Source organism: Rhinoderma darwinii, chromosome 8, assembly GCF_050947455.1.
Source record: "Rhinoderma darwinii isolate aRhiDar2 chromosome 8, aRhiDar2.hap1, whole genome shotgun sequence".
Lineage (NCBI taxonomy): Eukaryota > Metazoa > Chordata > Amphibia > Anura > Rhinodermatidae > Rhinoderma > Rhinoderma darwinii.
The window spans coordinates 113082339-113108329 of NC_134694.1; the positions used below are offsets into that span (position 1 = coordinate 113082339).

A 25991-nucleotide genomic window follows, 5' to 3' on the forward strand; every position below is an offset into this window, starting at 1 on the left:
ATTGTAGCCGTACTCTGCTTTGTGACGGACACACAATTACTGGGCATGAATGAGAGGCTTTGTGTCTGGTGCGGACAGATAAGGACGTGTCCTGTTCTCCTTTATTGTAGCCTGAAATATTTCTCCAGTGTCAGTGCGATTCACAGGGAGCTCAGGATTGGCTTGGAGGAGAGAAGAATTCTGTTGGTCATTGTGGGGTTAATAAATCTAATTAAAGCCACTACAAATTATTCTAGAACGTTCTCGACAGCCAAATGCCCAAAAGAGAAGGCAGAATTGTATTTTTTCTTATTTTACCGTCTATGCCATGTCAATTGCTACATAAATTGGACTCAATGGGTGCTGTATATACAATGGTGGCAGTGCTGATGCCTCCACGTGATCACCGGAGGACTGGTCATGTAATCAATCAAAAATATAATAAAATCCCCGAAAAGTTCTGACCTTTTAGAGGAAACGTCAGAAAAATAAATAAATGAATGAAATAATTACCCCCCCCCCCCCCCCCCGCCCTTGTGCCAACTAAAGCTGTGACTTTAACTATGGCATATTATTTATATAAAATACATGGTTAATGATGGCAGAGATGAATTCATAAATTTATATTCTATATAAAGGGGGGGGGGGTTTACATTAAAAATGTAATATATATATTTTTCACACTAAAAATAAATTTTTCTTAAACCTAAAATCTAATGCCCTATTTGTCACAAAAAGATGTAAAAAAAATCACTTTAATAACCTAAAAACTTTAAAAAGTTATGACCAGCACTGGTGAAATATTGGTAATGATGATCTGGCCATTATCGGGAGTCTGTCACCCGCAAAACCAGGAAGTGTCCGGCATCTTAAGCTCCAACCCCTCCCCTCTTCAGTTGATTGACGGCTCTGCTTGTACGATGCCGATGACCAGCAGAGCCATCAATCAACTGCAAAGGAGAGGGGTCGGAGCATAAAATTTCGCACAATTCCTAGTTCGGCGGACACGGGACAGCTAATTTGCGTACCGCACAAGGCAGATGCAAGGAATAACATATTCTACACTGGTAAGTTTCTGTTCCTTTACCCTATAGCTAACTAATGGTGTTGACCACTTCATTGGCTAAAATCGAATGACCGACTCCCTTTCGGCCAGGATCACACACGCCGTTTTGATGCAGTATTTGGCTCCGTTGTTTTAGCCAAAGTCATAAGTGGATCCAAAAGGAAGAAAAGACATGAAGATACTGATGAATCTCCTTTCATTTGCGTCCAAATAACAGCCCCTGTAGACCAAATAACTCACTTTTAGGCTTCATTCACATCTGCACCAGGGCTCCGTTCCGATGGAACGTCTGAGCTTTCCGTCGACTACGCTATTGATTCCGTTAAAACGACAACTGAGACAAACGGAAACCATTAGCACCGGATCCGTCACCATTGAAATCAATGGTGATGGAAACAGAAACCTTTTGGTTTCCGTTTGTTTCAGTCAGGGTCCCGTTCCGACGGAAAGCTCCAACGGAACGTCGGAACGGGACCTTGGCGCAGCTGTGAACGAAGCTTTAGAGATATATTATAACTAAGGCAGATACAAGTAGTGATATATCCATAGTGACCAATCAGACTATTGAAGAAAGAAGAAGACCATTGAAGTAGTGACCTGATTGGCTGCTGTGGACAACCCCCAAGTTTGTCTTTGGTACTATTTTTATATAAAAAGTTAAACCCTAAAAAAAAATTTGACTATAAAGAATTTGAAGAACCTGGACACATGATACTTTTATTGTGTTCTCACCAAACTTTCATAATCACTTGAAATGCGTTGGGGTTTAAGTAATCCATGTTTGTTTTCACCATGCAGACGGGCGAGCTGTCTTTCGTGTGTTCCTACAGTCGGAGTTCAGTGAAGAGAACCTGGAATTCTGGTTGGCTTGTGAAGATTATAGGGAAACGCATCCAAACTTTATCCTACACAGCAAAGCACGCAAGATCCATCAGCACTACATCGCGTTTCAGTCCCCTAAAGAGGTAGCTTATATTAAAAATACTGATTATGCAATAGGATCTGCTGGAAAGATGTTGTAATTTAAATAAAAATTTTAAAAAAAGGAGGATACAATTCAGGTTGATTCCCTGCACTCCGACACATCTATGAATTTACAACCATGATGTCAGGAGTTTGATACTTGGCAGTGAAAAATCTTAAAAACTGAGCTGTTCAGTTTAGAAAAACTATTTTTTCAAATACCCCATTAGGGACTTAGTATAGGCGTGGTGGGGAGGGAATTTAGGACACTTCTCTATAAGCCAGTGCAGAGTGTCCACTGGAGGACCCGGCATGTTCATGCATTACATTGACTATGATGATTTAAAAAAAAAAAAAAAAAGTGTAGTGCTTCAGTTCTCCTGTGGTGGCACTGCAGGAGAATTAAACACTTACTGACAGCTTTCCAAGCAGATTACAGCTGATCGCTGGGGGTCGCAGCAGCAGGACCCCATGTGATCAGATGATTTTTAAAGGCCCCTTCTAATATCTTATTGTAAATAGTTAACAAATCCTTTACCACAACCCATTTACTTCTATGGTGGAATGCTGCATAACTGCAGCACCTTGCCATACCTGGTTCACCCTTTTTCCTCATGAATTTAGATTTTAATAGGATCACCCGAGACCTCCCATGGGGGGGGGGGGGACAATGATTCGCCACTTTGCTTTCCCCAGTAATTGTGACGCCAGGAAGCTATTCAATTATCCCAGCTCTATGGCTAGTTTTAGTCTTGTGAAATGTTGACGTTGATGCTCTTGGGAGTTTATAGAATATTCGGGAAAAGTCTAACATAACAAAAGACTTCAAGACTGACCGGGTTCTTCAAGAATTAGGTTAAAAATATCCCCATTATGGGCCACAAATGCCCCTGTGGTTTTGATAAATGAAACATTGCCATGTCTGAGGCTCTTCTTCTCTGTCTGTGTAAATGTTGATGGTGCCTTGTCATATAGGAGCAGCCTGCGGCTCCGCTCGCCTTCTCCTTTAAAGGGAATACTTTTCCGATGACAAAGACGCTCTTAAAAGAGTCCTCGGCTTAGTAATAATGTTTATTTTACGCTGCTTTTCTCCCTCTCTCTAGCAGTCGGTGTAAAATTAATCACTCTGATCTGCACTTTCCTGGCTGCCCCTTTACGGTTACATTTCCTTTTTCTTTAATTCTTGTGCTGTAGAGAAATGGCTGCAAAGAAGGAAACCCCTTGTATGTGTATACCTGCCTGGAAGCCCCTCTCCCTCATTATGTGGACTGCACCCATGTAACCCCTTGCCCAGTGGTGGAGCGCGCTTTGATCTCCTCTGCTTTAAATCTATATTTAATTTGTTACAGTCTCTGATTTTTTAATGCTTTCCCGGAGATCAGACTGAGCTCATCAGGGGACGCGGTAATGTTACATGCTACAATGCGGGGGCACCAGGGTAGAAAAAGTCAATCACTCAAAACAGGGCAAAATGCAGGATAACAATGAAGACTAATCCTAATAAATGAGTATTGATATAAAGGGATTATCTCTTACTAATAACCCGAGTGATGTTTGATTGTGTTGTTGTATTTTGGATGTGGACTGCACATGCTGAGATCAGATGGATATGAGATCGAGGGTCCTCTTATATTGTCCAATGTGGGCCATGTAAACGAGCACCGATCAACAGGACAAAACGTTGATCGGCGCTCGTTTGAGCCTTTCACTAGGGCCGAGCTGAGAGAGAGAGAGCGAGCTGAGAGAGAGAGAGCGAGCTGAGAGAGAGAGAGCGAGCTGAGAGAGAGAGAGCGAGCTGAGAGAGAGAGAGCGAGCTGAGAGAGAGAGAGCGAGCTGAGAGAGAGAGAGCGAGCTGAGAGAGAGAGAGCGAGCTGAGAGAGAGAGAGCGAGCTGAGAGAGAGAGAGCGAGCTGAGAGAGAGAGAGCTGAGAGAGAGAGAGAGCTGGAGAGAGATAGGGATGGATAGGAGAAAAAATTAATAGAAGAGATGGCTGATATCTATATCGATCTTTCTCTCATATTTATCTATATCCCCTCAAATCTATATCCTTTATATTTTTCACATCTATAAAATTCCTATATATCTCCTATCTGTAAGATAAATAGAACTAAGATATTTAAAGAGAACCTTTCACCTGCCCATACATGTGCAGCATATAATAGGCAGGGCTGCACCAACCCTGTCTCACTATACATTTTTTTCCTATCTTTCTCCATTATTTAGATATCGGTGCCGTTCTATTTAGCGCCCGATATTTAAATAACCCCCTGAACTGTCAATGGGGCGTGTAATTGGCAAGGGGGCGTGTTACATCGCTGTGACACTGTCCAATCAGCTACGGACAGTGTCACAGCAAGAGCTGAAGAGAGGAGAGTGAGAGCACGGCTCCGATGCCACTGCCGAAGATACTCCCGCCACCGTGGAACAGAAGAAGAAGAATTGTCATTTTTCTTCTCCTCTTCTGTTCCTTTCTGGCGGCGGAGCTGCGCGTGCGTGCACACCCTCTCCTCTCTTCAGCTCTTGCTGTGACACTGTCTGTAGCTGATTGGACAGTGTCACAGCGATGTTACACGCCCCCTTGCCAATTACACGCCCCATTGACCGTTAAGGGGGTTATTTAAATATCGGGCGCCAAATGTAACGCCACCGATATCTAAATAACGGTGAAAGATAGGAAAAAATTTATAGTGAGACCGGTTTGTACAGCCCTGCCTATTATATGCTGCACATGTATGGGCAGGTGAAGGTTCTCTTTAAGCGAGATAGATAAAAAACGCGTGAGGCATACACTGTTTTTACTATGTATATTTTTATTGCAGTTCAGTTCATCATAAGAACCCTCTCAGAAATGACAGAAATCTGTGACTAAAAAGCATAGGAAGTAAATACAAAGACAGTCCTGTATTTCTTAGATATTCCCCTCCACCCGTTGAATGCGTTAAAATAATCTAATTGTAGACCAGCTTTTTATAAGCCTCCATGGCTTATATAACAAATGCGGCTCACACGTTTCCAATACTCCAATTAGATTTCCTGTTTTGGATCTTTATTTCCATCTCATATGGTGTAAAAACAGCAGAAAATAGATGGTAGAGAATATAGACGGAGAGATCTGTGAAGGCTTCACGCGTTTCAGGCAAACAGACCTTAGTCATCGCGCTTTCCGAGGCAATGAAAATTCACTGCACCTCCTGCTCAGGTCTCTATGTAATATTACTATGTCAGGGGGGAAAACATGGCCCTGCGCAAGTATCACGAAAGATGGGACCTGCTTACACCTGGATGCCGCTATTTTAGAGATTATTCATGGTCCTCTACTAGGCCGAAGCCTGTGCTAACCGTGGCATTGTGACAACCGGGCAGGATTGGCATGATTTTGTTGCCATGGCCAGGCACATCTTACCATAAACCACAGCGGCATACAGTATAAAAATGTGAGATCTTGCTAATTATCTAAAGATCTCGCGGCTTTGACTAAAATGAGCACAGTCTATAGCAATTCTGAATAGATATAATATACATACAGCGTTAAAAGAGCGCTGTATGTAGCCGTTCTATATAAGTCAGGGCTACGCGATCTTGCAATAACTAGCAGGATCTCGCATTTTGACACAATATGCCACTGGGGTTTATGGGAAGATGCGCTGGGCATGACTGGATCAGCTAGACAGGAATCGGCACTGACTACTGAGGGGAGTCGGCCTATTGGCTTAATTTGGGCACACCTTTTATTTTTTTCCATTTTCTCAACATTATTTTTATTTTTTTACTAGTTCTATTTAGATAATTGTTTTTAGTTGGGGCTAACTATTTTTCAATTAAAAAAATATGATGATCCCCTGGTGATAGGTCCACTTTAATTATCACACTAGCTAAAATTGGGCCACTTTTCCTACCCAGGTTGTGTGAATTTGAGATGCGTTCCCCCCTCCCCCATCTGCGACCCATTTTATTACGGTGTATAAATCCCGACCAACAGTAAGCCACGCCCACTTTTTACTGCATGGCACAAATAGTTATTACGTCACACAGCCATTAAGACACTATTTTTAAGTAAAATGCGCCAAAAAAAAAAGAAGATGCAAATACATTATACAACCGCCACATACTCTCCTGTTTCTGGTTAATGCCATCATACTCTTGGGACATTATAGCTTGTTGCCCCACCCCTCAATTCCCTAAAGTAGAGAAGGGTCGCATGACCTTTTTGCTGTTTTTCCCTCCCTTGTTTACTAATATTGTTGTGATATGGCGATGGGGCTAGCTGAGCCGGACCCCGTATCATCGGTCCCATGGGTTGCTTCTTGGGTATGAACACCCTTGTATAATTGTTTGGCGCACCCAAATAATTAGTGTTTCCACACTTACCTTCCAAGCTGCCAATTTGTAGGTATGTCGTGTGCCATTGTTAGGAATTCTAATTTTGGCTTGCCTTTGTTATACACCCCCAAGTGTCAGCGTGTCATTGTTCTAGAACCCCAAATGTCAGTATGTCATTGCTCTAGAACCCCGTGTGTCAGTGTTCTAGAGCCCCCAAGTGTCAATGTGCCATTGCTCTAGATTCCCAGCGTTTCAGTGCTCTAGGACCCCCAAGTGTCAGTATGTTATTGCTTTAGAACTCCCCTGTGTCACGGTTCTAGAACAAATTATCCCTTGCAAAGATTGAAAACTGCTTCTTTAGGTGAAAATTTCCAAAATGCTGAACAATTTTTATTTTTTTGTTGTTATCTGGGCCATTTTTACCTCGGGGGCTAAACAAACGTTCACAAAACGCTCATTCTCGATAATTTCCCGGTGTAAACAGGGCAACGATCAGCCGATCAATGAGCAAACGCTCATTCATCAGATGATTGTATCGTTTAGGCAGCATAAAATATTATCGTTGTCGGCAGCACGTCTCCCTGCCGACATGACACAAATGTATGGAGACGAGCGATCAAAGTAACGATCGCTCGTCCCCATACATAACTCCCTGTGAAAGGAGCAAACGAGCGCCGATCAACGGGCTGTCTCGTAGATCAGCTCTTGTTTACACGGCCCTCGTCGGACCGTGTAATAGGGCCTTTTAGAATGGCTCTTTAAAACCTTTTATCCCAAAATATGAGACACCAGGGCCGGCAGGTATCGGGGCACGGTCCTGTAACCTGGAGTGTCATGGTTCTGGCACCAGGGTATTGTTGTTCCGGAGCCTTAAGTGCCAACCTTCTTTTTTTATTTTGTTTTATCTCGGTTGTAGATGCTGTTTGCATTTAGTAATAAATTGTCGTCAACGGTTTTATGATGGTATTACAGAGGACAAAAGTAACTGCTCATGGCAATACATTTTAAAGAAAGCATCTACCAGATATGGCCGAGCCCTTATTTGTATTATTTCCCAGGAGAGACCTTATATGTATCCTATAGGATAGTAATCTTTCATGCTGGATTTCTGTTATCTTGGGTTACCCTCTATAGATCGCCTAGAAGGCCTCATCTTGAATATGGGTGCACTGGGCTAAACACACTAAAAAGTGTATAGAAGAGGTGGAGGGGGTTCAAAGAAGGGCAACTGGGTTATAGGTTAGGAAGTCGCTCTAATAAAAGGCAAGAAAATGAACTATTAATTCCATGCAATGTACAAAGGTCCAGAGGACATCATGTATATGTGAAGAAAAAGCAGTGCCCTCATCAATATAGGAAAGGGTTCTTTACAGTAAGAGGAATCAAGTTTTGGAATGCCGGACCACAAGAGGTTAATGGCAAAATATGATAATGGTTTTTACGTTAAATTGATCCAGGAAAACTTTGGGTTCAGAAAAGGAGGGTGGAGCTTGATTATCACATGACTGTGCTTTAGCCAAGTAAAGCCTGTAAAAGGAAGATAGAAATAACCTAAAGTGGTGGGGTCTGACACTCACCGGTGTGGGAAAATATCTGTCATGGAGATAATGGATGCTACGGGGCTCCTGGAGAGGGTGGCCGTGCTGGAGTTGGTTGCATCCCGTATTTGTGGTGAGATCTTGTTCAGGGATCCCCTCTCCACAGGCCATACAACATTAACAAACAAGGGTCAGGGGATTTAACCAAGGATCATGGAAAGGAGATGGGGGCAAACAAGCACCAAGACCCCCTGTCCCATGTGGCTGTGTTAACAAGCATCAGAAGAGGGCCCTATTTTAATTTTTGCTTTGGGGCCCCCATACCTTTTTATGTACGCTCCTGAATGGAGTTATCTTTTAAGGATGAACATTCTCAATCTCGCCTTGTCTTATCTGTTCTTGGTCTTCTATTTTGTTCCTTCCAGGTCAATCTAGATGCTAGCACAAGAGAGTTGACTGAACACAACCTTCTTCTCCCAACGCGTACAGCCTTTGATGAGGCCCAACGCAGGATCTACGGCCTAATGGAGCGAGACTCCTTTCCCCGGTTCCTGCGCTCTGATCTCTATCAGAGCATGCTCCACCCTCCTAATGGGGCATGCTGAGGGAGGAGAAAAGAATGGTGACCAAGGGGATGAAAAGAAGTCAGCCTGGCCCACCGCTACGGCACCAGGCTTTCAGAACTTGAATGGACCAACTTTGAAAGGTCATTTTGAAGGACTGCATGACCCGTATCAAGGTGGTCAGTGATGCCAAAGCCTGTCAGGAGTGGCCATTTTGATCAATGAGTATCTCTTGACGTATGCCCCATTTTAATCCAGAATGGGCCAAAATGGTTCTATGCCGTAACCTGCTAGGCTAAGCCATTTTCGAACTGTAGAGCTTTTTGCCTTTTAGCCATTTTGAATCAGAAAGGAGTCAGAAATGACCATTTTGATTCAAGATGGAGTCCGTGATGTCAGCGCTTGTTGTCTGTGATAGTGTTGGCTAACCTGAACACTAATGGATATATGCAGAGCCATCTGATATTTTTAATAGACCAGCAGAAATCTGCTTTTGCCATGTTGGCTTGACATTGGCCACAGATGTAGGCCCCAAGCATGTCACATTGGCCATTTTTGAACACTATTGATTTTCTCTTAAGCCATCTCGTATTGATTCTTGTTAGACTATTCCAAAGGCTTATCCCTTTTCTGGGGTTTGCTGGGGTAACATTTCCGTTTCCAATTTGAATTTTTTTTTATACTGACAGAAGGGTAATTCTGCTAAAATAACCATTTCTCAAAATCTGAGCTTGTCATGCGGCAGCCTTTTTGACGATCCATACATCATAGTATTCCAGTTGATGGGAGTCAGCCATTTTGAACAATGATGTCACACGAGCCGTCCTTTTGAACTCCTAATGTAAGGAGTAAATTTTTGGAAGGGCATGCATGGTAAATGGATGGCTCAAAGCACTGCTCCTTCTGCCCCCAAAAATAGTTACACCTCGTAACCGTATGGATAACCTTAAAAGCCTTGCTCCTTTTTTCTTTGCACTGTTAATACCTTTTGCGCCTTTTCTGCCATCTTAAAAGCCTCCATATTGATGCACTGAAGCCATTTCCCTCTCCCTCATCACTATTATGCACGTTGCTGCCTCCGTTTCAGTGGCCGTGGTAAATATGGCCCACATAGCATTCACCTCCTAAGCGTCGTCCATTTTATCTGTATTTTAATTGGTTCATGTGTCTGTAGTCACCATGTTAAAGAAGTGTCCGCCATTTTGAGGTTCCTTTTCTAGTCAGAGAGGCCCTGTGTACATTACTCTTTTGTTACGGCCCGCTACGTTCCCTCATGACTTCCGTGCTTGAGACCTGTAAAGTATTGTACATCTTTTTTTTTTTTTGTGGCTATAAGTATGAAATCAGGAAAAAAAATGTGGTTCTTCGGTTGATAAAGTCTTATTGTTTTTTTTATGAGTAAATATGTAATTAGTCTTAAGCACTGAATAAAGATATGCAGTATTCGCCCGTGCGTCCGTGTGTTCATTTCCCGTACAGTCTGATTTATCCATTCACTACATGAGTCCGTCCAGTTCTTTAGAACACTTGCCTGGATATTATCCTCATCCTGGAGGTTATTCGGTTACAAATTGCAATGCAAAGGGTTAAAAGAAATCGGTTTCTCATTTTTGTCCTTTCCCGGAGGCAAGAACGATGGATTTGGGAAGGTGTGGGCTTTGTATTTGGCTCAGTACGTACCTCCCGCTACTGCTCAGACTACAATTGACACCAAGTAAGATGACCTGTTAGTGTATATGAAGTCTCGTGAGATTTCGACAATGGAAATATACGCGGGTAGCGCGGAGGATGCGGAGAATGTGCTGGGGCAGCCTGGTGAAGACGTTGCTGTTGGGTTACCTCATTGGCAGGAGTTATTTATGAATATTTTTAAGGTCCTCAAAAACTCCCAGCAATTCCTCCCTTAGGCTATGTTCACACGGGGTATTTTGCCGAGTTTTTTGACGCGGAAACCGCGTCGCAAAACTCGGCAAAAACGGCCCGAGAACGCCTCCCATTGATTTCAATGGGAGGCGTCGGCGTCTTTTTCCCGCGAGCAGTAAAACTGCCTCGCGGGAAAAAGAAGCGACATGCCCTATCTTCGGGCGCTTCCGCCTCCGACCTCCCATTGACTTCAATGGGAGGCAGGAGAAAGCGTATTTCTCGCTGTTTTATGCCCGCGGCGCTCAATGGCCGCGGGCGAAAAACGGCGCGATAATTGCCGCGAATCGGCGTGCAGGGAGAGGAATATCTGCCTCAAAATTCCAAACGGAATTTTGAGGCAGATATTCCTCCCCCAAAATACTCCGTGTGAAGATAGCCTTAGACTCCTCCTTTTTTTTTTTTTTTTTTTTTTTATCTCCTATGCAATCAAAACTGTGGCAAATCTATTAAGAATTCATCACTGTTCTAAGAGATCTGCCACTTTTACCTTCCTCCGTATAACAAACCTCGGTCTAAATGTAAGGCAACTTGGTTGCATCAGGAGCCCTTCCCCACTGCTGTCGACAATGAGCGAAACCTTAAACCCCCCACTCCTCTGTAATAACTCCTATTTAAACAAAAATGCTTTCCCTCCCCCTTAATAATAAAAACACCATTTCCATTCTACTCAGAGGTCCTCTTTAACACCGCCCTTTAAGCCCCATCTCTTCAAAGAAACCACCTGACACTTGTAGAAAACCAATGTATGAAAGATCCCGGCTTCTCTGGCAAATTTCTGCAATTCTGTTAGTTTCCGGACTTGCTGATACCCTGGACTTTTACTCATTCATAGCACTCCACCTCAATTGCGAACACAAGGGGCACATGTCCTGTTTCTGTGTTTTTTTTGTTTTTTTTTGGTTGCTGCCCTGGATCTCCCGAAACAGCGATTTGCCAAATTTAATTGTATTTGCTTTCTCTCCCCTCTGCCTGTACTCCATGGTGTTTTTTTTAGGGGCTCCCGCCCCCCTCCTTCCTTTTTTTTTTTTTTTTTCTAGTTCGGCCTTGTCCTTTGATGTATAAGCTCTTCCCTTGTCATATTTAATTCAACAAGTTGTTTTACAAATGTGTTTTGTATTGGACAGCTTTACCAAAATTTGCAAAGTAATACAAAAGTGAGGCTGATGAGCACCAACAAGAGGCTAATCCGTATGAATTCCACAATGTTTTGGGCCTGGCTTTTTTCTTCGGTTCCAGTAGTCGCATGCTTAGATGCTGTAAATATAAAAAAAAAAAAAAGAAGGAAAAATATAACATATCACAGTATTAGCAGTCCAATATAAAGGTGACTGTATAGAGAGGACTGTTATCATCTGACACCTACTATAACCGTCCTGGCAACGCCGCACCAAACGCGGGGAACGGCAGACACCAACATAGTCCGCCCTTTGGCTGCACCAGTCTATATGTGACTGCATCCAACATTGTGTCCCCAACAGGCATAGGACAAATGTGAGGAATATTATTATTAAATAAGGGACTAGCCATCGAGAATATTACGGTTACCAGACACCAAGGACTATATTAATAGCACACTAGACAGCAGTGTATATAATACAAACCTTCTAGATACCAGATATAGTCTTTATATAACAACTAGCCACCAGGACTGGTAGTATTATCATTAATCCACTAGACACCAGAGATTAACCCCTTAAGGACCCAGCCTAGTTTGGGCACTAGGACTCCGAGCTCATTTTTTTTAAAAATCTGATGTCACTTTATGTGGTAGTAGCTCTGGAATGCTTATACCTATCCAAGCGATTCTGAGACTGTTTTCTCGTGACACATTAGACTTTATGTTAGTGGTAAAATTTGGTCCATGCATCCTGTGTTTATTTGTGAAAAATAGCAAAATTTGGAAAAGTTAGCATTTTTCTGAATTTAAATGCATCTGCTCTGCTTATAATACAGATCGTAATACCACACAAAATAGTTACTAGCTCACATTTCCCATATGTCTACTATATGTTGGCATAATTTTTTTTGAACACTCCTTTTATTTTTCTTGGACGTTACACGGCTTAGAACTTTAGCAGCAATTTCTCATATTTTGAAGAAAATGTCAAAAGCCTATTTTTAGGTACCAGTTTAGTTCTGAAGTGGCTTTGAGGGACCTATATATTAGAAACCCCAATAAAACACCCCATTTTAAAAACTGGGCCCCTCAAAGTATTCAAAAGAGCATTTAGAAGGTTTCTTGAGGTGAAATTTACAGATTTCATTTTATTTATTTTTTTGCAGAAAATCCTTTTTTTTCCGTTTTGTTCTGTAAAACAGAAGGTTTTACCAGGGAAACCACTCCAATATTTATTGCAGTATTTAGAAATATCCCACATGTGGCTCTAGTGCGGTAATGGACTGAAGCACCGGCCTTAGAAGTAAAGGAGCACCTAGAAGATTTTGGGGCCGCCTTTTTATAAGAATATCGTTTAGGCATCGTGTCCGGTTTGAAGAGATCTTGTGCCAAAACAATGGAAACCCCCGCCCCTCCCAAAAGCGACCCATTTAGCAAACTACACCCCTCAAGGAATTTATTGAGGGGTATAGTGGGCATTTAGACCCGACAGGTTTTTTTTGCTGCATTTTGTGGAATTAGGCTTTGAAATTGAAAATCACATATTTTTCTGATTTAAAATGTGCAAATTTAAAATTTTTACAAGGAATAAAACAGAAATAGCACCCCAACGTTTGAAAAGCAATTTCTCCCCATTATGGCAATACCCCATATGTGGTCATATACTGCTGGTTGGACACTCGGCAGGGCTCAGAAAGGCAGAAGCGCTATTTGGCATGCAGATTTTGCTTGATTGGTTTCTGGGCGCCATGTCGCATTTGCAGAGCTACTGAGGTACCAGAACAGGGGAAACCCCTTAAAAGTGACCCCATTTTGGAATCTAAACCCCTTGAGGAATTCATTGTAGTTTTCATGGGATGCATGTGACTTTTTGATCAGTTTTTATTCTCTTTTTGAGGTGTGGTGACTAAAATACAGCAATTCTACAATTGTTTGCACCATAAAATACTTTTTTTTTTAAAAAAAAAAAGTCATTTACTTTTTGTGTTGCCTTATTCTAAGACCTATAACTTTTATTTTTCCATCAGGAAAGCCGTGTCAGGACTTGTTTTTTGCGTAACGAACTGTAGTTTCGATTTTGGTTTATACCATTTTTAGGTACATGCGACTTTTTTATCTATTTTTATTCCATTTTTTGGGAGGTGAAGTGACCAAAAAAATTGGGTTTCTGGTATGGTTTATTATTTTTTACGGTGTTCACCATGCGGGATAAATAACAAAATACTTTTGTTAGTCAGGCCGTTACGGACGCGCCGATACCAATTATGTATAGTTTATTTTATTTTTTTAATAATAAAGGACTGATCATGGAAAAAGAGGAATTTTTACTTTTATTACTTTAAAACTTAGTTGTTTTTATTTTTACACAACTTTTTATTTTTTTTATTTTTTGTCCCACTACGGGACATGAAGGCAGGAGGCCCTGATCGCTAGTCTAATACACGGCACTACATGCCTAGTGCAGTGTATTAGAGCGGTCAACTACTCACTGACAACAAGCATAATGGGTCCTGCCTTTGTCAGGACCTACTAGGCTTCCGTAGATGGCATAGGCGGAAGCCATAGCAACCATCGGTGCCTGTGATCAAGTCACAGGACGTCAATGGTGTTTTAACCCCTTAGAAACCGCGACCGCTATTGAACGCAGCTTCTAAGGGGCTAATCGGTGGGGACCACCGCGATCGGTCCCTGGGGAAGGAGCTGTGACAACTGCTATGTCCTGGAGCCGGAAGGGGTTGAAAGGACACTCCAGCTAAAACGAAAGTTTTCCATGTGTACCGTTATGGTATTCCATGTGTCAGCCTCTCACCTGTTATCTCAATAAATATCGGACCAGGATGGTTGCTTAGCAGCCGTGTGAATCCGGCTCTGTGACATGCCTTCTCTACTTGATTCTATGGAGATCAATGTTTCACCCATCACAGGCTTCAGCAGTTCCTGTACCACACTAGTATTACACAGGGGGGGGGGGGCAGAAACGTCTATCATAATCTACCACTGATAGACAGGTTCCTGTCACACAGGTGTAATGTACAAGAATATAGTGCGGCCTCCCTGTCTGTATAGTTTCTCAGCTTATTTAGGAGAATATAGAGAGAATGATAATCACAATGTCCCCCAGCATGCAGAAATGGTATGGTCTTTAGCTGGTCATGTGATGCTGTGCTGAAGCATCATAAGATTGATAGCAAAGCAGAGAGGAAGAGAAAGCTGGGGAAATCTAAGAATCAAGATGGAGGCTTTTTTAAAGCACAGAGAAGGCAGCCGTTCAAAACGTAAGTACAGTATACATAAAAAGTGTACAGTGTGGAATACAGTCAGGTGGGAATGCAGACATGGAAAGTTGTGTATCCACTGGAAATCTTCTTTAAATTATGAAATCAATGGATACCAGCGATGTTATGATAAAGGCACTAGCCTTGGATATTTCTGTTCACCTACTAAACACCAGGAATTATAATATTAACACACTAGATAGCAGGGATGTTATTTATTAATCCACTAGACACCAGGGATTATATAATTAATTTACGAGATTTTGATTTCTTCTGGATGAATAATAATATTATTGGTTTAGATATCTGATTATATTAACACTGATAACATACTAGACGCCAGGGATTATATTAACCCACTAGATACCAGGGATGATATTTATTGATCCACTAGACATCATATAAAGATGATCTGTCTCCTCTCCTGACATGTCTGTTTTAGTAAATAATTGTGTTCCCGAGAAATAGCAATTCAGGATCATAATTTCTTAGATCTCTACCTTGTGCCGTTCCTCTGTTAATCCTCCCAGAAGATTATAAATAAATTGACAGCTGGGTGTTACCAGTTGGTGGAGGGTGTCACACACAGACTGACAATGTCCAATCAGTGCTGACAGACTGTAGGGACACGCCCCTTTGACAAGGGGAATGGTAACACCCAGTTGTCTGTTCATTCATAAATTGCTTTGTGGAATAACAGAGGAACGGCACAATACATAGTTACATAGTTTGTACGGTTGAAAAAAAGACACATGTCCATCGAGTTCAATCAAGGGATGGGAGAAAGGGAAGAGAATAATTTCTACACATTGACACAGGAGATGAGTTTTTTTAGTTCTAAGAAATGATCTTTGCCTTTTTTGCAGCATCTACTGTCCCTGCTGTGACGGCTCCTGCGGTGACTATTCCATAGATTCTCAGTTCTCACAGTAAAGAAGACTTGTCGCCACTGCAGGTTGAACCTTTTTTCTGCAGACAGAGGCAGCGCCCCCTTGTTTTTTGAGGGGGTTATACATGGAACAGGATTGAATCAAATTTTTTGTATGTGAAATTAATATTTTTATATAAATTAATCATGTCCCCCCTTAGTTGTCTCTTTTCAAGGCTAAATAGGTTTAATTCTATTAATCTTTCCTCATAACTTAGATTCTCCATGCCCCAGATTCTCCATGCTCCTTATTAGCTTCGTTGCTCTTCTTTGTATTTTTTCCTCCTTTCTATGAACTGGAGCCCAGAACTGAACTGCATATTCTGGATGAGGCCTCACTAATGCTTTGTAAAGTGGTAATATTACATCCCTGTCCCGCGAGTCCATGCCTCTTTTAAAACACGACAATATCTTGCTGGCCTTCGAAGCAGCTGATTGACATTGTGCTGTTATTCAATTTATGATCTACAAGTACACCCAGATCCTTCTCAACAAGTGACTCCCCCAGTGTAGCTCCCCCTAGGACATATGATGCTGCAGGTTGTTGGTACCCAGGTGCATAACTTTACATTTATCTACATTAAACTTCATTTTGCCAACTGGATGCCCAAACACTCAGTTTGTTCACATCAGCTTGTAATTTACAAACATCTTCCATAGACTCAACTATATTACATAGCTTGGTGTCATCTGCAAAAATAGAAATAGTGCTATTAATCCCATCCTCTATATCATTAATAAATAAGTTGAATAATAGTGGTCCCAGCACTGAACCCTGGGGTACACCACTTATTACCGGGGACCATTCAGAGTAAGAATCATTGACCACAACTCTCTGGATACGGTCCTTGAGCCAATTCTCAATCCAATTACAAACTATACTTTCTAAACCTATAGTCCTTAATTTACCCATTAGGCGTCTATGGGGGACAGTGTCAAATGCCTTTGCAAAGTCCAAAAACACTATATCCACAGCGGCCCCTCTGTCTAGGCTTCTGCTCACCTCTTCATAAAAACAAATCAGGTTGGTTTGACAACTTCCGTCCTTATTTTTTGTCACATAATCCTGTATATAGTCCCTCAATAGCCCCTCAAACATTTTTCCCATGATGGATAAACTTACTGGTCTATAATTACCCGGGGAAGACCTAGAGCCCTTTTTGATAATAGGCACCACATTTGCCCTGTGCCAGTCCCTTTGGCACTATACCAGTCACTAGAGAATCTCTGAATATTATGAAGAGGTGGACAGAAATAACTGAACTAAGCTCTTTAAGAACTCTAGGGTGCAACCCCTCTGGTCCTGGGCCTTGTGTACATTTATTTTATTTAAGGCTCTGTTCACATCTGCGTTGGAGTCCCGTTCTGACGTTCCGTCTGAGGTTTCCGTCAGAACGGGACCCTGAGCAAACACAAACTGACACCGACGGAAACAAGAGATTTCTGTCTCCATCACCATTGATTTCAATGGTGACGGAGCCGATGCCCCTGGTTTCCATTTGTCTCTTTTGTGCACCGGTCAGTCGTTTTGCCAGCTACATCAGCTGCTCTTTCTTCTGTTGTATATACTGAGCTAAAGAACCCATTTAGTAACTCTGCTTTCTCTTGATCCCCTGTGACCAACTCCCCATTACCACTATTTAGGGGTCCTACATGTTCAGACCTTGGCTTTTTTACATTTATATACTTGAAGAATTTTTCATTTTGTATTTTTGCTGATTTTATTATTTTTTTGCATATTATATTAAGCTCTTTATAATTACCAAAGGCACCAGCTGTACCCTCAGATTTGTATTTTTGAAATGCCCCTTATTTGTCATGTATTGCCCTTTTTACAGAAGGTGTAATCCATGTGGGGTTTAATTTTAGTCGCTTATACTTGTTACCTATAGGAATATATTTTGCACTATAATTATACAAAGTAGATTTTAAGATCTCCCATTTATCATTTGTCCCATTATTTGACATTAGTTCTTCCCAGTCTATATCCTGAATTGCCGCCCTCATCCTGGGGAAATTGGCCTTCTTAAAATTAAGTGTTTTTGCCCTCCCAGCCTGCGTTTGTTTTTTACAGTATAGGCAAAATGTAACTATATTATGATTACTGTTACCGAGGTTTTCACGAACATTGACATTCCCAACAAGCTCTGCATTATTAGAAATGATCAGATCCAACAGAGCTTCACCTCTAGTCGGGTCTTCCACAAACTGGCCCATAAAATTTTCCTGCAACAGGTTGAGGAAATGTCTCCCCTTTGCAGTTGAAGCCGAACCATGACACCAATTAATATCCCGGTAATTAAAATCTCCCATTATCACTACAGTACCCGCCTGTGCAGCCCGCTCCATCTGTTTATATAGCTGACCTTCCATCTCCTCAGTTATATTGGGGGGGTCTATAGATTACACCACAAGTAATTTTTTCAGTGTTTACCTCCCTTTGTAATTCTACCCACAAGGTTTCAACCTCCTCAGAATCTTCAGCCTCTAATGTCTCTCACACTCGCCTTCATATCACTTCTCACATACAGACATACACCACCACCTTCATATCACTTCTCACATACAGACATACACCACCGCCTTCATATCACTTCTCACATACAGACACACATCACCGCCTTCATATCACTTCTCACATACAGACACACATCACCGCCTTCATATCACTTTCACATACAGACATACACCACCGCCTTCATATCACTTTCACATACAGACATACACCACCGCCTTCATATCACTTCTCACATACAGACATACACCACCGCCTTCATATCACTTCACACATACATACAGACATACACCACCACCTTCATCTCACTTCTCACATACACCACCGCCTTGATATCACTTCTCACATACAGACATACACCACCGCCTTCATATCACTTCACACATTCAGACATACACAACCGCCTTCATCTCACTTCTCGCATACACCACCGCCTTGATATCACTTCTCACATACAGACATACACCACCGCCTTCATTTCACTTATCACATACAGACATATACCACCGCCTTGATATCACTTCACACATACACCACCGCCTTGATATCACTTCTCACATACAGACATACACCACCGCCTTCATATCACTTCACACATTCAGACATACACAACCGCCTTTCCTATTTGCCCTGTCTTTCCAAAACAGTGTAAAACCCTGTAGATTTACAGCCCCTGTAATGAGAAGAGTCCGGCCATGTTTCAGCAACACGAACTATATCTATATGTTCCCTCCCTACAAGTATTTACTAAATCAGGATAGATGACAGCTCCTCTTTAATATATTGGTAACCCACTAGATATCAGAGATTTTATTAAGTTAAACGTTTGCCACCAGTGAAAAAATTCACACTTTTTTGGAAAGAAATGTAACAGCACAAATATGGATCCTGGAGGAATGTATGAAAATTAAATTAATGGGAGACGGAAAATATGTCAAATACATGGATGAACTCAATCCAAATGTACTATGACATTATTCACGACTTACCTATTACATTTAAAGTTGTTCCGTTGCCCTTGTAGAGCCCACCATAATAGAAATTCACCGTGCAGATATATGTTCCCGAGTCACAAATGATGGTGTTGCGGATGCTCATAATCAGAGAATTGTCAGTGGCGGTCACCATAATGCGCCCATCCGAGGAGCTGTTCATGGGGTTCCTATCATCCGGCATCCGGTAGAACTTAGCGGAGGCTGCTACTTGTTTAGCCACGCTGTGAAACGTGCAGTTGATGATTGTGAAATCTCCCTCGTGGGCGGTTAAGGATTCTGGATGCTGAATGACCTCACGACAGGAGGAGACTGCGGAGGGTGAGATAGAAGACACATAAAGAATAGCAGCACATAGGATCTATAGATTACCAGAAGAAGCTGACACTGCAATATAACCTGCTACATAAAGTTCAGAATTTTGGGATCATTTAAAAAAAAAAAAAAAAAAGATGGTTTCTTAATAATGAAGCCATCATTTCAATATGGGGCATTAGTAGATCAGTAGGTTATGGGCATCAAAAACAAACAAAAAATGTCAGCGTTGCCAAAGCAACCAATCAGATCCCTTTCATCAGTCCATTGTAAATATGTTTTCAAAATCAGGTTGGTTGCTATGGACAAAACAAATTTATTTTTTCCATTTTTTTAGTTTGTGTTTTGTTTTTTTTTTTGTTTGTTTTTATGGATGAGGTCCTATATCTCTGGTGGTACAAGCAATGGTGTAGCTATAGTCGGTGCAGGGGTATCAGTTGCACCCAGGCTCTGGTTCCTAAAGAAACCAGTATTATAATGGTAGGTGGGGCCCCGTTACAGATTTTGCATTGGGTCCAAGGAGCTTCAAGTTACGCCTCTGGGTACAAAGGTCTAAAACTTCTAGGGCTCGTGCACATGGATGTATTACAGATCTGTAATATGGCACCGATTGACATCAATGGGTCTATACTTTACCTCCATATGCCTATGGAAAAATTGTGACATGCACCTTCCCATGTGAATGAAGAGAGATGTGAAGAAAATGATCGCTCCTAATGTAGCGCTGCCGTCAGTGGTAGAAACGGTATCTTTATTCCAGGACAACGCGTTTCAAAATCTACAACCATGTGGATTATGAAATGCGTTGTCCTGGAATAAAGATACTGTTTTATATAGACCGCTTGGCTAATTTTCTACCACTGATGGCAGCGCTACATTACAAGAGATAATTTTCTTTACATCCCTCTATAGTGAACCACCGGTTCCGCCGGAAGATCGCCAGACAAGCAGCAGCCATTCCATGATATCGTTAGGTTTGTGCCTGTACATGGGCAACTCACACCATTTCGCCGTACACTTGTCCACCAGATTTCACCCTATTGGTGCGCCGTGTGGCCCCTTGGTTTTATTTCCATCCCACGTGGAGGCTCCATATGTCAGCATACGTCAGTCCCTATGGCTCTCTATTATGGAACTGTAGGGACTCCGCCACCACACAGTCCCCATGAAGCATTACAATCATCCAGACTTCAATTTGTGGTAAAGCCCTTCTACACAGGCTAACGATAGGGTAAGTGAGCGTGAGTACAGGGCAGGGATCAGCCGACGAATGAGCAAAGGCTCCGCTGATCACATCCTTTATGCGGCCAGAAAAATGGTCGTTTGTCGGCAGGACACCCCCCTGTGTAAAGAGGTGTGCAGCCAAAAAGATGCGAAATGTACGGGGGTGAAAGATCATATTCACAATCGTTCATCCCCATACTTGGGATCATTGCTCTGTTTGAGTTTAGCAAACGAGTGTTGATCGACATGCCGGATTGTCGATCGGTGCTCATTGGAAGGGCAGAACATCTGCCCGTGTAAGAGGAGCTCAAAGCTGGGTTCACACGGTGCGGTCAATATAAATTTTTTGTCAATGCAAAAAGCTGCGGTCACGGCAAAAAAAACACATTTTGACCGCATTGTGCGAACGAAGCCTAAGGGTGGAATTACTGTGAATGAAATCTGTTCCCTTCACCTGAATGTTACTTGCAGAAAACCATATACCTGCTACAGAAACAACCACATTCAGAGGAAGTGAACTGATTTGCCGTCGCACAAATATCTGCAACAAAATCTGCCGCATGTGACTGCACCCTAAACGTCTTGTGCGAGATTCTTTTTTTTAGGGCCGTTTCCTGAAATTTAGCTGGGCAGCGCCATCTTGTGGAGGATCGGAGTACCACTATCATTTTAAAGGCAGAAATCAGACACACCTTGTCACTAGACAGACCCCTTTAAAAAGAAGAACCATTTCAGAGCGCATGCTGTATGCAAACAAAGGACACCTCCTGGCATGATTGGCAACACATGGTCATAGCCAGTCCGCCACGGCACTTTAGCACCAAAAGGAGTCACGGCCAGTAGGTACGGTCTTTATTTGCACACAGCACATATTTTGATGTCTGGTGATGGACCCCAAATTTAGAGAAATGAAGGTCAGTCACATGACCAAACCCAGTAGAGATTTGTAAAGACTTGAACCAGAGAGTAAAGGAAAAGCAGCCGACTGCTCATCTTATCGTGGACGTCCTTCAAGACTGTTGAATCTCTACCTCATGAAGATGATTGAGATATCATCAAGAATGTGCAAAACTGTTTTCAACACACTTTAAAGAATAAAAAATATTCATATTACGGTTTCATGTTTGTCCATCAGCTAACAGAGACATCTGGCGCCGCTTATCACCAAGGGAAACAAAGTATCCTTGTTTCCTAGAACCACAGAAAATTTGGGGCCATGGACAAGCTCCAATACGCTAAATTGTCAGCAATGGGATCAACCAACCGAAATCTAAGCAAAACATCTGCAGGTAAATCCGTCCCACGTCACCTTTTGTAATCTTGGAAAGTAACAAACAAATAATTTTGGACGCTCTAGTGGACATTTCGACTCGCAGCTTCTTAGGTCATAGTGCGTCGTACTTCGAGTATGATTGACTTGTATGGCGAGGGAGCATAAAGAAGCCGTGACTCAAAAAAGTCCGGTGTGAGAGAATATCTGGTGTTTGCCTGCACGTATGAGTGACCCATTTCTAAGATGGGGGAAGAGGTTTTGTGGTCATGGTTGACTAAGATTGAACGTTTTTACCGAGGTTTAATGTGACTTGTCCCCACAACTCAAAAGCATCGACAGTAAAAAGATTTATTCCACCATCCACAAATTTATTTTGGGCTGCCTTTCTGGGGGTTTTGTACCCTCACAGGTATATATTTTTATGATCATCCAATAGTTCAGAATGTCTGATAATCCGGTACCTGGCAGGTCTCATTTATACTGAATTGAAGGAATTTTACGCTAATATTCGGCTTATTTTACACCAAGAAGGACCCAACATTATCGTGTGATGATTCCTACTACTTGTGAGTGTAAATCATTACAGAAGATCCTATACGTGGACCATGGTATCATAGTAAAGTATTTCTGTATGTTGTACACTGGGCAATTATCGGGCAACTCTGATCGTATCGTTTTAAAAAAGTAAAATATTATCATTGTCGGCAGCACATCCTGGTGTGTAAACAGAGAGACTCGCTGCCGACATGATAATAATGTATGGGGATGAGCGATCAGAGTAACGACCGCTCGTCCCCATCCATAGCTCCGTGTGACAGGAGCAAACGAGCGCCGACCAATGACATGTCTTGTTGACTGGCGCTCGCTCCACTGGCCAAAATCGGTCAGTGTAATAGGGCCTTGAGAGTAGATTCAGGGTGACAGATTCTCTTCTGAGCTCACCTGTTTACAATGTTTTATTAGGTGCCTTTCACCCACAAAAACAAATTCCAGATTAGGTCTCTCAGAGTCTTTCCTTCACACACATAACATATTCATCTGTGCTAAACTGGGTGAAGCAACAACACATAGTTTTTAGAGTTCAAGAGGATCTGTCACTAGTTTAGTAATGCCCTATCTCCTAGATAATCTGATAGAGGCGCTCTCACACTGATGATGGTGAAAGTTGTGTCCCAAAAAGTTTATTATTTTGATAGTTATGAGCTTTTTTCTAAATATGCAAATGAGGCCATAGTAGACAAGTGGGAGGTAACAGCAGCGATTCTCCTGAGGTGGAGCTCCTCCCAGCCTCTGACCCCGTCCTATCAGCATGAAGGTGCTTCACACAGTGTGAGAGACTGAGGCTGGAGGGAAGGGGGGATCATTTCAAATAGCCATATCTCCGGCTGTGGACCACCTAGAACAGCGGTTCTGGTGTCATACGAAAGATCACACTGGGCAGGGAAGGGGAAGAAGCTGTAAACTGATTGGACAGCGTCATACAGAAAACATTACACCGCCCAGAGTGAAATGAATGAGTCTCCTCCTATTTGGCCAAATTATTTAGAAAAATGCTCATAACTTTGCAGAAAATAAAAGTTTTTGAAAAAAAAAAATACACTGTAGTTATCAGCATCATCACGCCTATTAAATTAGTTAGGAGATAGGGAATGAATAAACTAGTGACTAGTTATTTCTACCATCTAGAGGCGCAAGATAAAACTACAGTTATATCCATCCATCTACATGCAACACATCCAAATCCATAGGAGAAGGGCAAGTGCCACCAGCTGCTCTATGTTCTGTCTGATAAAAGAGGTACCAAACTAGGACTATGATGTTCATATGTCAAAATTGTAAACAATATAGACAAACTCTTTAAGCCCTAAATGATTTTGGCACCACACGATTACCCAAATAAAGGGGGTTTTTCCACCTATATATCGTTTTAAGGCATGTAAAAAGTATGATTGGAAAGGGTCAAAAAAGTTTGATAGGTGTGGGTGTGACTTATGTGACCCCATTGTTATAGATACGAAGGGCCCCAAGTCATCGTTTCCAACCAGAAAGATTACTACAAAATGAATGGAAGCATAAGAAACAGCTGCGTCCTCACATTTAGCTTAGTCCAAGTATCCCATAGATTTTTATGGAGCGTGGATTTGGAGCTCCTGTTCTCGGTAACAGTGGGTGTCCCAGAGGTCGGAGCCATAAAAATGTTAAGATCTGTCTAATTGTCGTGAGACGTGCCCTTTAAGAGTACATTGAGAACTGCTTATTTGAAACCCTATAACTATATGTTAAATATGTGTACACAGGGCCAAAGTACATTGTAGAGTATATATGTATAAATCATTATTGTACTTCTGCATAGTCAACAGTCATGCCTTAGTAACCAAAATCCAGCTCTGTCCTGTGCTCATCGTCGCCCCCTGCTGAGGAAGCACTTTTTCTAAGCTGTCAGAGTGGGAGAAGGGAAGTGACAACTGGTTCGAGCCCATTTCTGGCTCAGGAAAGTACCGTATATGTCGGCGTATAAGACGACTGGGCGTATAAGACGACCCCCAACTTTTACCCTTAAAATATAGAATTTAAGTTATACTCACCATTTCGTGCAGGAGCGCTTCACTATGGCCATCGGCGGCAGGACCCAGGACTCTCTGTCTCTTTGAACTCGCGCATGCGCAGATAGGCGAGGTACATGATGGGGTTAATTACTATTAATGTGAGGAACATGGAGGGTAAATTCATCGCACCTCGCGCCTCACATTAATAAGTGATAGAAAGCCGTGTTTATTTCATTTTTTTACAGCGTACACATCATAAATGATGCAAAAACATAGTTGTCTGCGCCATTACTGAATGTGTGTATTTTATGTATTGAGACTTATTTTAATGTTTATTGTAAAAAAGGTGAAGGTGTATATTTTTTTTAAAATTTAACAATACTTTGTTTTTACTTTATTTTTAAACTTTAATGTACTGACATATATCAGATATGTGCCAGTACATTACCCTGTGGACAGATAGCACACAGGCTGTTGTTAGGACATACTTGGGTATGTCCTAAGAACATGAAATATGGTAAGACAGCCCTGGGGTCCGTCAATAGACCCTGGGCTGTCTGCCCATATATGGTATGGCCCTCGATCGCGTCACAGGAATTCCCTGTGACGCGATCCAGGGGCATCCCCCCTACTCACTTTCCCCTGAATGCTGCAGTCAGCTGTGATCGCAGCATTCAGGGGAATAACGGCGGAGATGAGCGGTTTCTCTGATCTCCGCCGTTATAGAGCGGGGCTGCGGCTGTGTAATACAGCCATTGCCCCGCTCCTGACAGGAAGTGTGCGCGCGGTCAGCATGAGGTGATGCGGCCGGCGCTGCACTAATGAGCGGCAGTTCAGGCACTGAAGACAGAACATGGGGGTGTTTTGTAGCGCGCCCGCCATGTTCTGTCTCCAGTGCCGCCGCTCATTAGTGCAGCGCTGGCCGCATTGCATCATCCTGACCCCGCGAACTTATCATGACACAGGAGCGGGGCTGTGGCTGAATTACACAGCCGCAGCCGCGCTCCCATACATTCATGTGTTACTATACTGAGCTGTGCGGCTGCAACGTGCATCCCTAATGTAGACAATATCCGGCATATAAGACGACCCCACACTTTTGACATTTTTTTAAGGGTGTAAAAAGTCGTCTTGTACGCCGATATATACGGTAGTTGTCATTTTACAAGCCCAATCTTCTATTGGGCTAGCAATATTTAACCGGTTCCCGACCGCTGGCTGTGTATTTACGGCCAGCGGTCAGGGTCCTTAGTACCCGCGCCATAGACTATTTGCGGCGCGGGTTTTAGCTTGCTTCCCGAGCGATCGGGCAGCTGAATGTTGGGTCTTCGGCAGTCAGTGACTGCCGGGGTCCCTGACGAGAAGACAGAAGCAGCTTTCTCAATGAGCGCTGTGTATATGAATAGAGGCAGCGGCAGCGCAGCTGTCTCTATTGGTCCCGGTGATCATGTGAC

The 25991-nt window shown here is 42.4% G+C and overlaps 1 protein-coding gene and 1 gene segment (V, D, J or C); one reads left to right on the forward strand and one right to left on the reverse strand.

Moving 5' to 3' along the window:
• LOC142659867 (regulator of G-protein signaling 3-like) overlaps positions 1–9874 on the forward strand; it is a 36901-nt gene extending 27027 nt beyond the window's left edge. For all 3 annotated transcript variants that reach the window (XM_075836409.1, XM_075836410.1, XM_075836408.1), the window contains 2 exons: positions 1844–2010; positions 8292–9874. In XM_075836409.1, the coding sequence (XP_075692524.1) occupies positions 1844–2010; positions 8292–8471 (347 nt within the window). In that variant the 3' untranslated portion in view covers positions 8472–9874. The remainder of the gene's footprint in view (positions 1–1843; positions 2011–8291) is intronic.
• A 1592-nt stretch (positions 9875–11466) lies between these two features.
• The window catches only part of LOC142659868 (T-cell receptor alpha chain V region 2B4-like), a 35173-nt gene continuing 20648 nt past the window's right edge, over positions 11467–25991 (reverse strand). Inside the window, 2 exon segments of the V gene segment in view lie at positions 11467–11606; positions 19177–19491. Of these exon segments, the coding sequence occupies positions 11479–11606; positions 19177–19491 (443 nt within the window).